We start from the raw sequence: 12957 nt of genomic DNA on the forward strand, positions 1-12957 counted from the left end.
GAAGGTGACCAAACAGGTAGATGAGAGTAAACCGGTTGATGTGGTGTATATGGATTTCAGCAAGACGTTCGATAAGGTTTTCCACAGTGGGCTATTGTACAAAATGCGGAAGAATGGGTTTGTGGGAGATATAGCAGTTTGGATCAGTAATTAGCTTGCTGAAAGACGACAGAGGGTGGTGGTTGATGGGAAATGCTCATCTTGGAGTCCAGTTACTAGTGGTCCACTGCCATTCGTCATTTTTATAGACGACCTGGATGAGGGCGTAGAAGGGTAGGTTAGTAAATTTGCAGACGATACTAAGGTTGTGGAGTTGTGGGTAGTGACGAAGGATATTGTAGGTTACAGAGAAACATAGATAAGCTGCAGAGCTGGGCTGAGCGGTGGCAAATACAGTTTAATGTGGACAAGTGTAAGGTGATTCACTTTGGTCAGAGGAACAGGAATGCAAAGTGCTGGGCTAATGGTAAGATTCTTGGCAGTGTAGATGAGCAGAGAGATCTCGGTATCCAGGTACACAGATCCTTGAAAGTTGCCACCCAGGTTGACAGGGTTGTTAAGAAGGCATACTGTATTTTAGCTTTTATTAATAGAGGGATCGAGTTCCGGGACAATGAGATTACGCTACAGCTGTACAAAACTCTGGTGCGGCCGCATTTGGAGTATTGTGTATGTTTCTGGTCACCGCATTATAAGAAGAACGTGGAAACTTTGGAAAGGGTGCAGAGGAGATTTACTAAGATGTTGCCTGGTATGGAGTAAAGGTCTTACGAGGAAAGGCTGAGGGACTTGAGGCTGTTTTCGTTGGAGAGAAGAAGGCTGAGAGGTGACTTAATAGAGACATAAGATAATCAGAGGGTTAGAGAGGTTATCCCTGTCCATCCTTTTTCCAAGTATGGTGACAGAGCACGAGGGGGAATAGCTTTAATTCGAGGGGTGATAGATATAAGACAGATGTCAGAGGTAGTTTCTTTACTCAGAGAGTAGTAAGTGTATGGGGTGCTTTGCTTGTAACAGTAGAAGATTCACCAACTTTAAATCGGCATTGGACAAGCATATGGACGTACATGGAATAGTGTAGGTTAGATGGGCTTCAGATTGATATGACAGGTCAGCGCAACATCGAGGGCTGAAGGGCCTGTACTACACTGCAATGTTCTATGTTAAAATTTTACCTACTCTTGGGAAATAAGGCAGGACAGGTGACTGAAGTGTCAATGGGGGAGCATTTTGGGGCAAACGACCTTAACTCTCTTAGTTTTTAAAATAGTGATGGAAAAGGTTAGACCAGATCTAAAAGTTGAAGTTCAAAATTGGAGAAAGGCTAATTTTGACAGTATTAGGCAAGACCTTTCAAAAGCTGACTGGGGGCGGATGTTCGCAGGTAAAGGGACAGCTGGAAAGTGGGAAGCCTTCAGAAATGAGATCGGGTGTTCGGGTGAAAGGAAAGGCTGGTAGGTGTAGGGAATGCAGGATGACTAAAGAAATTGAGGGTTTGGCTAAGAAAAAGAAGGAAGCATATGTCAGGTACAGACAAGACAGAGCGAACGAATCCTAACAAGAGTATGGAGGCAGTAGGAGTGTACGTAAGAGGGAAATCAGGAGGGCAAAAAGGAGAAATGAGATAGCTTTTACAAATAGAGTTAAGGAGAATCTAAACAGTTTTTACAAATACATTAAGGACCAAAGGGTAACTAAGGAGAGAATAGGGCCCTTCAAAGATCAGCAAGGCAGCAGGAGATGGAGAAGCCAAAGGAGATGGAGGAGATTGGGTTGAGATATCTGGTCAGCATGGACGACTTGGACCGAAAGACTGTTTCCATGTTATACATCTCTATGACTCTATCTCAGTGCAAAAACTGAGGATGGGGACAAACGAGAATATTCTAACGAGGAAAGCATCCATGAACCTTCTGCACCTGACAAGGAAAAGTCTGAGGAGCTTGGCACGATAATGAAGGGCAACATCTTTAAAAGTGATTGCCAAAATTCCAGAAAAGTCTCAAAAGGCTGCAGTGAGATCTGGAGCAAGTGTGAGAGGCCCATGGCAATTTCAGTGTAGTGGAACAGGAAACTGTAGGAAAAGAGAAATAAAGGATTTGGGTGGAATCCGTAGTCTTTTGTAATGTGATTCGCAGCAAGATGTACAATGGAACTTGAAAATGCAGAAAAAAAGCAGATGGCATTGAAGTGAAACTAGACAAACAAGGGATGTCAAGAAAGAATAAACAAGGTGAAGGAACAAAGAATGATCGGCACTGCAACGGTCGACCAGCTATGGAATTAAATTTGTCGCCCAGAGATCTGTGTTTACAAAGCCCAACAGCACACTGTAAAATGAAATTTAATAAGTATTGGCTTTAATGGGCTAATATAAATGACATTGTATAGTTATAATTTTTTTTGTTCACCTATTTTTCTAATCAACCTGTTCAGAGATGCGATTACACACCTTTGGAGGAGATGGAACGTAAACCCAGGCCTTCTGGTTCAGGGGTAGGTGCGTTACCATTGCATCACAAGAGAACCCCCTAAGTTTTAACAATTCAACTCAACTGGGTCATTGATATCATTCAGGTGTTGTCCTCACCTGGTCTGTGATATATGTGATTTAAATGCCATATAATGTGGTTGAGTTCAATGACTTTAAGGTAACTAGGGATGGAGAATAAATCCTGGCTGCTCACCCACATCCTCAGAAGATTTTTCTTTCAATGCAGGGCAGGGTGTGCTTGGGTCTGAGGCAGCCATTTTATACCCTACATGTATTGCTGGTGGCATGAGATATTTTTTCTTTAAACTGAATACAGAGAGTGTCCATGTCTCTTGATAATTAACGTCACAGAAAATCTAACTGTGTCAAGGGCTAGAAAATCTATGCTTTCAAAAATAGAAGACAAACAGATCACTTGGACAATGGCTCGTCTGTTGATCCTCTTCAGATAAACAGTCGGCAGTACTCATACTCAGAATTCACAAGCATAAACAATTTTTCTGAGTGAAGTACGAGAGAGGCGAGGAGTGCATGTGGGATTATATCTCATCCTGAGTTGCTATCTTTATGACAGCCAAAAAAATAGAACAGTGAAATCCTCACCTCTTTGGCTTACCTGAAACTTCCAATGCAACAACTTGGCAGTTATGGGAGAGCAATATATTGGTCTGCTCCAGGTGGAGGAGAGACCTGATGTATGATCACTGTGCAAGTGGGACAGAAAGAAAAAACGGACATGGCTGCACTTCCGAACCTGCCAGAAATCAACAGCAAACGGAGTATTTGGGATCAAAGTTCCATTCATTGCTCGCTATTTGTGAACAGTCGGCATCTGCACAAGATAAGAAACAATACCCCTGTAACTCAAGATAAAATTTATGAATTAATCTGTCATTTAATGTTTTACTGAACCAGCATCTCATAATGGACTGACATAAAGCAGTTCTTGATCTGACTAGTCACCGTAGTATTGAATCAAGGAATCAGTATGCTGACCAGTTAACTCTGCAATCATCTCCTTGCGTATTATATATAAAAACACTGATTAGTCTTCAGATTTTATTTCAAAATATATCAAAGTTTCATATTTAGCTCAGACTATAAAAAGATACCACCATGAAACTGCCAAAATTTATCTTCCATACCAGTTTTGCATATAGGTGCCTCAGTAAACAAATCATTTTCAAATTCAAGAGCTGCAGTTACACTAGGCAGTAATGTCAAACCTTTTTGGTGTTTAAACTCTTAAGCACTGGATGCTTGAATCCTGTCAAGATAGCTCTTTCTCTTGGGTACCCTCCTACCTAACAACACGTGGTATACATAGATAGCTGCAGAGTGCTCTTCTTCACAATTTCTCCAATGAGCAGAGATTGTCCACGATCATAATGAATAGCAGAATAGACTTAAACTGCCAATGTCCTCTTCCTGCTGTTACATCTTACCTTATCTTGTTATAGTATACAGCATGGTACTAGTGTAGAGTGGAACAATGGTAATCAGAGACCCACCCACATCCCCCCCCCCGACTAAATGCTCTGGTAACAAAAACATTCCCACCTCACACCTATTTTTCATTCTCACTCTGCTGACCTAATGTCAACATCCTTTTATCTTAATGGCGCTCTGATGAAGAGTTATCCAGACTTAGAGTCATAAAGATGTACAGCATGGAAACAGACCCTTCAGTCCAACTTGTCCATGCCGACCAGCTATCCCAACCCAATCTAGTCCCACCTGCCAGCACCCAATCCATATCCCTCCAAACCTTCATATACCTATCCAAATGCCTTTTCAATTTTGCAATTGTACCAGCCTCCACCACTTTCTCTGGCAGCTCATTCCATACACGTACCCCCCCCCCGGCGTGAAAAAGTTGCCCCTTAGGTGTCTTTTATATCTTCCCCCTCTCACCCTAAACCTATGCCCTCTAGTTCTGGACTCCCTGACCCCAGGGAAAAGACTTTGTCTATTTATCCTATCCATGCCCCCCATGATTTTGTAAACCTCGACATGGTCACCCCTCAACCGCCGACGCTCCAGGGAAAACAGTCCCAGCCTAGATTAGATTACTTACAGTGTGGAAACAGGCCCTTCGGCCCAACAAGTCCACACCGACCTGCGCAACCCACCCATACCCCTTACCTAACACTACGGGCAATTTAGCATGGCCAATTCACCTGACCTGCACATCTTTGGACTGTGGGAGGAAACCGGAGCACCCGGAGGAAACCCACGCAGACACGGGGAGAACGTGCAAACTCCACACAGTCAGTCGCCTGAGGCGGGAATTGAACCCGGGTCTCTGGTGCTGTGAGGCAGCAGTGCTAACCACTGTGCCACCGTGCCGCCCCTGTTCAGCCTCTCCCCATAGTTGAAATCCTCCAACCCTGGCAACATCCTTGTAAATCTTTTCTGAACCCTTTCAAGTTTCACAACATCTTTCTGATAGGAAGGAGACCAGAATTGCATGCAATATTCCAACAGTGGCCTAACCAATGTCCTGTACAGCTGCAGCATGACCTCCCAACTCCTGTACTCAATACTCTGACCAATAATGGAAAGCATACCAAACGCCTTCTTCACTATCTGATCTACCTGCGACTCCACTTTCAAGGAGCTGTGAACCTGCACACCAAGATCTCTTTGTTCAGCAACATTCCCCAGGAACTTATCATTAAGTGTATAAAGTCCTGCTAAGATTTGCTTTCCCAAAACGCAGTACCTCACATTTATCTGAATTAAACACCATCTGCCACTTCTCAGCCCATTGGCCCATCTGGTCCTGTTGTAATCTGAGGTAGGAGAAAGTGAGGACTGCAGATGCTGGAGATCAGAGCTGAAAATGTGTTGCTGGAAAAGCGCAGGTCAGGCAGCATCCAAGGAGCAGGAGAGTCGTCGTTTCGGGCATGAGCCCTTCTTCAGGAATCTGAGATAACCTATTTTGCTGTTCAATGCACCTCCAATTTTGGTGTTATCTGCAAACTTACTAACTATACCTCTTATGCTCGCATCCAAATCATTTATATAAATGATGAAGAGTCGTGGACCCAACACTGATCCTTGTGGTACTCCACTGGTCATAGGCCTCCAGTCTGAAAAACAACCCTCCACCACCACCCACTCTTCTTCCTTTGAGCCAGTTCTGTATCCAAATGGCTAGTTCTCCCTATATTCCATGAGATGCAACCTTGCTAACCAGTCTCCCATTGGGAACCTTGTCGAACACCATATGTAGTCCAACTAAATCACATCTACCACTCAGCCCTCATCAATCCGCTTTGTTAATTCTTCAAAAAACTCAAAACAAGTTTTTGAGACATGATTTCCCCCACACAAAGCCATGTTGACTATCCCTAATCAGTCCTTATCTTTCCAAATATATGCATATCCTGTCCCTCAGGATTCCCTCCAACAACTTGCCCACCACCGTCATCAGGCTCATTGGTCTATAGGTCCCTGGCTTGTCTTTTACCACCCCTCTTACACAGTGGCACCACGTTAGCCACATTCTGACACCTCACCTGTGACTGTGACTATCAATGCTACAAATATCTCAGCAAGAGGCCCAGCAATCACTTCTCTAGCTTCCCACAGATTTTTGGGTACACCTGATCAGGTCCTGGGGATTTATTCACCTTTACGCATTTCAAGACATCCAGCACTTCCTCCTCTGTAATATGAACATTTTGCAAGGTGTCACCATCTATTTCTCTTCATTCTATATATTCCATATCCTTTTCCACAGTAAATACTGATACAAAATACTCATTTAGGATCTTGCCCATTTTCTGCGGCTCCACACAAAGGCCGCCTTGCTGATCTTTGAGGGGCCCTATTCTCTCCCTAGTTACCCTTTTGTCCCTAATGTATTTGTAAAAACCCTTTGGATTCTCCTTAATTCTATTTGCCAAAGCTACCTCATGTCCCCTTTTTGCCCTCCCGATTTCCCTCTTAAGTATACTCCTACTGCCTTTATACTCTTCTAAGGATTTACTCGATCGATCCTGTCTCTACCTAACATATGCTTCTTTCTTTTTCTTAACCAAACCCTCAAAACCCTCAACCGCATTCCCTAGAGCTACCAGCCTTGCCTTTCACCCGAACAGGAATATACTTTCTCTGGATTCTCATTATCTCATTCCTGAAGGCTTCCCACTTTCCAGCTGTACCTTTACCTGCAAACATGTGTCCCCAATCAGCTTCTGAAAGTTCTTGCCTAATAACGTCAACATGAGCCTTTCTTCATTTTAGAAGTTCAACTATTAGATCTGGTCTATCTTTTCCATCACTATTTTAAATCGAAAGGAATCATGGTCACTGGCCCCAAACTGCTCCCCCACTGACACCTCAGTCACCTTATTTCCCAAGAGGAGGTACATTCACATTCTGAATCAGAAAATGTTCTTGTACACACTTAACAAATTCCTCTCCATCTAAACCCTTAACACTCTTGTTTGTTCTCTCTCCATGAATGCTGCCTGACCTGCTGTGATTTCCAGCATTTTTGTTTTCAGTACAAATTTGTGCATCTGCAGTAATTTGCTCCAATCCTTTTATCTTGCAGACCCTATTTCTGGGGAGCAGGTCCAATGTTAGCCGCAATAAACGCTCTAATTTTTTCATCAAATTCCACTGTACACAATCCCAGTAAATTTTTGGATCAACTGTTGCAGTTCAGTTCACAGCCAGATGCGCTGATGCAAGTGGTGGGTGAACTCTCATCCACAAACAGCAATAGATGCTGGATCAGTTGTTAATTTTAAATCTGAGACAGTAACATTTTTGTTCAGCAAAGGTATCAAGGGATATTGACCAATGGCAGAGATATGGAATTACACCTCAGATTAGACACGATCTCACTAAATGGTGAAACACACTCAAGGGGCGAATGACGAATTTATCTTCCCAAGTTCCTACAAGTGCCATTATGATTTCCAGGAATTGTTAGCTTCCATTCTCATGATGGTTTTTGCTGAAATGCAAGTCTGGTGTGGATCATAAACCCATTCACTAGTGTTGCAAAGTAGCTAGGGGGAGAGAAAGAGTCTGAACTAAAAGCAAAGCAAAAGGGTCCATGAAATCAATCCAGTTCTCCTTAAAGAAACAGGTGAGTCAGTTAAAAATAATTCTGGAATTAAGAGTACTGATGACAATGAATCCACTGTTGATTGTCAAAAAAATTCATCTGGTTCACTAATGTTCTTTAGAGAAGGAAATTACCGTCCTTACCTGGTGTGGCCCACATGTGACTCCAGACCTACAGCAATGTGGTTGACTCTTATCTGCCACATAGGCATTTAGGGGTTGGCAACAAATGCTGACCTCTCAAGCAAGGCCTAGCCAGATGCATAAATAAAAACGTGGCACTGCTAGCTAGACCATCAGATAATACTGATCCCTAATTTCTCTGGAAAGTGATCTGCATTCCCTGGGTTGTACATTGCTGTTAGAGAGTGAGTTCCAGGATTCTGATCTAACAGCAGTGAAGTAACATAACAATTCCAAGTCAGAGCAATGTGTGGCAAATTTGCAAGTGGTGACATTTTCATGTCTTTTCGACATTTATCTTTTGAAATGGTAGAGGTCATACATTGGGAAAATGCTGTGAAAGAAGACATGAAGATGCATCACAGCGTATCTCATAAATGGTACACACTGCTACTGCTGTAAGTCAGTGGTGAAGGAAGTGAATGTTACACCAATCAAACAGATGGTTTTGCCTTGGATAGTTCAAGATGCCTGAGTGCTTTTGGATCTACATTCATTCAAGCAAGTGAAGAGTATGCCAACAAACTCTGATTTTGGATGTAGCTAAGTTATTTAGTAGAGGAGGGAAGTTATTTACTGCAAAATTCTTAGCCTCAGACCTACTCTTGTAGCTACAGTTTACATATTGCTAGATCAGTTTCTGCAAAAGTTCAAATAAGCAGCAATACGTCATGTGGTCCCAAAAACCCGTTCTGCCATTAAATAAGATCACGGCTCATCTAATTATGACCCCAAATCCAAGTCAGTGCATAACACTGATAAAATTTCATCAAAAGTCTATCCACTCTGCCTTCAAAATAATCAAAGACTCTGCTTCCACTGCTTTTTCAGGAAGAGATTCAACCTTCTGAGAAAATAAATTGCCTCATTTGTTTATATGGGGGACCCTTTCTTTTGAAACAGTGACCCCTATTCTATACTCTCACATCATCTCCACATCTACCATGTCAAGACCCCTCAGGATCTTACATATTTCATTAAATAACTCTTCTAGGCTTCAATGGTACAAGCCTAGCCTGTCCAACCTTTTCTACAAGATGGCTCAGCCATTGTAGGTATTAGTCTTGTAAACCTTCTCTGAACTAGTTCCAATGCACTTGCGTACTTATTTAAATAAAATGACCAGACACGAAATAATCCCACCGCCCTGTGACTGAACACTTTAACTCTCCCTCCCACTCTGCCAAGAACATGCAAATCCTAGGCCTCCTCCACAGTCAAACTCTAGCCACTCAATGCCTGGAAGAAGAACGCCTCATCTTCCACCTTCAGACCCTCCAACCACACTAGATTAATGTGGATTTCACCAGTTTCCTTATCTCTCCTCCCCCACCTTATCCCAGATCCAACTTCCAACTCGGCACTGCCCTCTTGAACTATCCTCCCTGTCCATCTTCCTTCCCACCTATCCTCTCCACCCTCCACTCCGACCTTCATCCTTTTATCTACATATCGCATTCCGAACTATCTTCCCCTCAGCCCCAAACCCAACTACAACCCCCTTCCCCATTTATATCTCAGCCCCCTTAGGCTGCTCCCTCATTCTTGATGAAGAGCTTATGCTCGAAACGTCGGCTCTCCTGCTCCTCGGATGCTGCCTGACTGGCTGTGCTTTTCCAGCAGCACAATCTTCGACTCTGACCAATATGATACAAAGGATATGGTGTCCCCAGCGCCCTGTGTAACGGAAGCATAACTTCCCCACTTTGTATTTAATTCCACTCACAGTAAATGATTACATTCTAATAAATTTCCTATTTTCTTACTGTACATGCCATACTAGTAACTGGACAATGTTAACTCGCGAGATTTAATAGTGTGCGATCAATGACATTATTGTCACTGAATATCAAGGAGAAATACCAAATGACCTCATTTGACATAGCTACCAGCTAGCACTTGTGTGCCATGAATGTGCTGACCACTCATCATCCCAAGCGTGGAGGTTATCCTAGTCTGACTGCATATGGACATGGGCTGCCTCAGCATCAGTCATTGGAAGTAATGTCAGCATTGTTCACTGATAGTTTCACATCGCCACTTCTGACCTTATGGCAGAAAGAAGGCAATGGATGAAGTAGCTGGCCAAAGACAATATCCTGAGAAATGCCTGCAACAATGTCCTGAAACTGAGATGACTGAGCTCCAATAACCATCTCCCTTTTGCTAGGCACTAACAGTGAAGAGCTTCCCACATTCCCCAAATTCTACTGACTCCAATGTTAATAAGGCTCCTGATGTCATATTGGGTCAAATGCACCTTGACTTCATGGGCAGTCACTCTCACCTCTGCATTTTATCCTTCTTATCCATGTATTTACCAAAGTTAGAGTAAGATAAAGATCTCAGTGACCCTAGCAGACCATAAACTAAGTCTCAGTGAACAGATTATTGTTGTGCAAGTGCCACTTCATAGCATTGTTGACGATCCCTTTCGTCACTTTGTTGATGATTGAGTATATATGGATGGGACCCATTGGACTTGTACTGCTTTTTTTGGACTTGTGCAAGTTTCCACAGTGGTCCAATGGTGAGCTAGGCTTTTTGGAGGGCATTAAATAAGTCAACCACACTACAAATGGATCTGGAGTCACATGTAGCTTACAAGAAGTTAATGACGACAGATTTGGTTCCTGACATGCATTATTATCAGATAGGTTTTTAAGACAATAGTTTCATGCTCACTGTGAGTCTCAGTTTTGATTCCAGATTAATTAACTGCTTTAAAGTTTCACTGATTTTAAAGTGTGTTCATTCACAACAATGCCATACAGAATTCCTGAGCACAATTGCTTCCATGTACATTCCCACTCTGGCCAAATAAAGCCAAACAGTGGATTCAATGCACTCATCTACAGCATGCCTGTGAACAGTCTGCAAAACTTGTGCTGCAACACCGCCACTAAACACCACCCAAGACTCAAAATATCCCCTACTTAGTGCCCAAAGAATATCCAAGAAACTCCAAAAACATACTCCAGCAGGAGGTAACCAACGAACAACACCTCCAATGGGCACCCCAGCACCCATAAATCACACCACTCAGTGAGTACCCAGCACCCACACATCACACCATTCGGTGGGTACCCAGCACCCACACATCACACCATTCGGTGGGTACCCAACACCCATAAATCACACCATTCAACGGGTACCCAGCACCCATAAATCACACCACTCAGTGAGTACCCAGCACCCATAAATCACACCATTCGGTGGGTACCCAGCACCCATAAATCACACCATTCAACGGGTACCCAGCACCCATAAATCACACCATTCAACGGGTACCCAGCACCCACAAATCACACCATTCAACGGGTACCCAGCACCCACACATCACATCATTCGGTGGGTACCCAGCACCCACACATCACATCATTCGGTGGGTACCCAGCACCCACACATCACACCATTCAGTGGGTACCCAACACCCATAAATCACACCATTCAGTGGGTACGGAGCACCCATAAATCACACCATTCAACGGGTACCCAGCACCCATAAATCACACCATTCAGTGAGTACCCAACACCCATAAATCACACCATTCGGTGGGTACCCAGCACCCATAAATCACACCATTCAGCGGGTACCCAACACCCATAAATCACACCATTCAGCAGGTACCCAACACCCATAAATCACACCACTGTGGGTACCCAGCACCCATAAATCACACCACTCAGTGGGTACCCAACACCCATAAATCACACCATTCAGCGGGTACCCAGCACCCATAAATCACACCATTCAGCAGGTACCCAACACCCATAAATCACACCATTCAGCGGGTACCCAGCACCCATAAATCACACCATTCAGCGGGTACCCAGCACCCATAAATCACACCATTCAGCGGGTACCCAGCACCCATAAATCACACCATTCAGCAGGTACCCAGCACCCATAAATCACACCATTCAGTGAGTACCCAACACCCATAAATCACACCATTCAGCAGGTACCCAACACCCATAAATCACACCATTCAGCAGGTACCCAACACCCATAAATCACACCACTGTGGGTACCCAGCACCCATAAATCACACCACTCAGTGGGTACCCAACACCCATAAATCACACCATTCAGCGGGTACCCAGCACCCATAAATCACACCATTCAGCGGGTACCCAACACCCATAAATCACACCATTCAGCAGGTACCCAGCACCCATAAATCACACCATTCAGTTCTCCCCACCCAAGAGGCAGCACCTTTGGGTGTGTGCAGGCCGTTTGTCCGTCACACTCAGATGAAAATTGATAAGGGCTACTTTCCAATCACTTGAATATTTCTTTCGGACCAGAAGTCTGGGCGGTGTGGTAACGTTAAAATTAACAGCCAATCTCCTGGATTCCCACCTCACTTTAACCGTCACTGAATTCAAAAACGGACATCCTCATGAACCGCCAATGCGCGCGGGTTGCGCTGTGTTTGACTGACACCTGCACTGACCACTCAGCCTGGATCCCTGTGGAATATGTCCAATCAGAAATATTGTGGGCGGAACTACAACCGAATTCATGCGGAGGTTCGTGTTTGAGCGCAGCGTTGACATCAGCGCCCCCTGCTCTGGAGGACTTAGCGAAAGCCGCTACTGCACATAAGTAGAAATGTGTGGTGCTGGAAAAGCACAGCAGGTTTGGCAGCAGCTTCAGAGCAGGAGAATCAATGTTTTTGGCATAAGCCCTTCATCAGGAATGGAGGAGGGGTGGGGGTTGCTGGGAGGCTGAACTGGGGAACAAGCCAAGCTGAACTTCAGACCTCAAAGTTGCAAATGTATGGTGTTGACACTGGTTGCAAAAAATAGCAAAATATTCAACTCCACAGAAACATTCAAGTCACCTGTACCTGTGTTTTTGAAGCTGTTTACCTATTCATTACTTATCTATGCTAATTAACTCTGTGATCTACTCACAAGATAAAGCTTTTCACTGTGCCTTGGTACATGTGACAATGAATTCAATTCAATCTGCACTAGAATGATGCTGTCGAGGTGCTGGAAAAGCACAGTGGGTCAGGCCACATCCGAAGAGCAGGAAAATCGATGTTTCATGCATACACCCTTCATCAGGAATCTCCAGCATCAGCAATCCTCACTTTCTCCTCCTATAATAATGCCACTGAATTTTTTTTTAAATTATTACGTGGAAGTGATAACCTGTTGGATCAGAACCTGGTCTC

The 12957-nt window shown here is 43.9% G+C and overlaps 1 protein-coding gene across 2 annotated transcripts in view; it reads right to left on the reverse strand.

Moving 5' to 3' along the window:
- Positions 1 to 12185, reverse strand: part of LOC132828436 (5' exonuclease Apollo-like) — a 38266-nt gene extending 26081 nt beyond the window's left edge. The window contains exons 1-2 of one of the 2 annotated variants that reach the window (XM_060845562.1): positions 12135 to 12185; positions 3111 to 3326 (exon numbers count right to left, since the gene is read on the reverse strand). In XM_060845562.1, coding sequence (XP_060701545.1) covers positions 3111 to 3299 — 189 coding nt within the window. In that variant the 5' untranslated portion in view covers positions 3300 to 3326; positions 12135 to 12185. Of the gene's footprint in view, positions 1 to 3110; positions 3327 to 11987 lie in introns of both variants that reach the window. The other variant, XM_060845561.1, reaches the window with a different exon arrangement.
- Positions 12186 to 12957: the final 772 nt, after the last annotated feature.

The sequence above is a fragment of the Hemiscyllium ocellatum genome, chromosome 26 (genome assembly GCF_020745735.1).
Source record: "Hemiscyllium ocellatum isolate sHemOce1 chromosome 26, sHemOce1.pat.X.cur, whole genome shotgun sequence".
In the NCBI taxonomy this organism is placed as follows: domain Eukaryota; kingdom Metazoa; phylum Chordata; class Chondrichthyes; order Orectolobiformes; family Hemiscylliidae; genus Hemiscyllium; species Hemiscyllium ocellatum.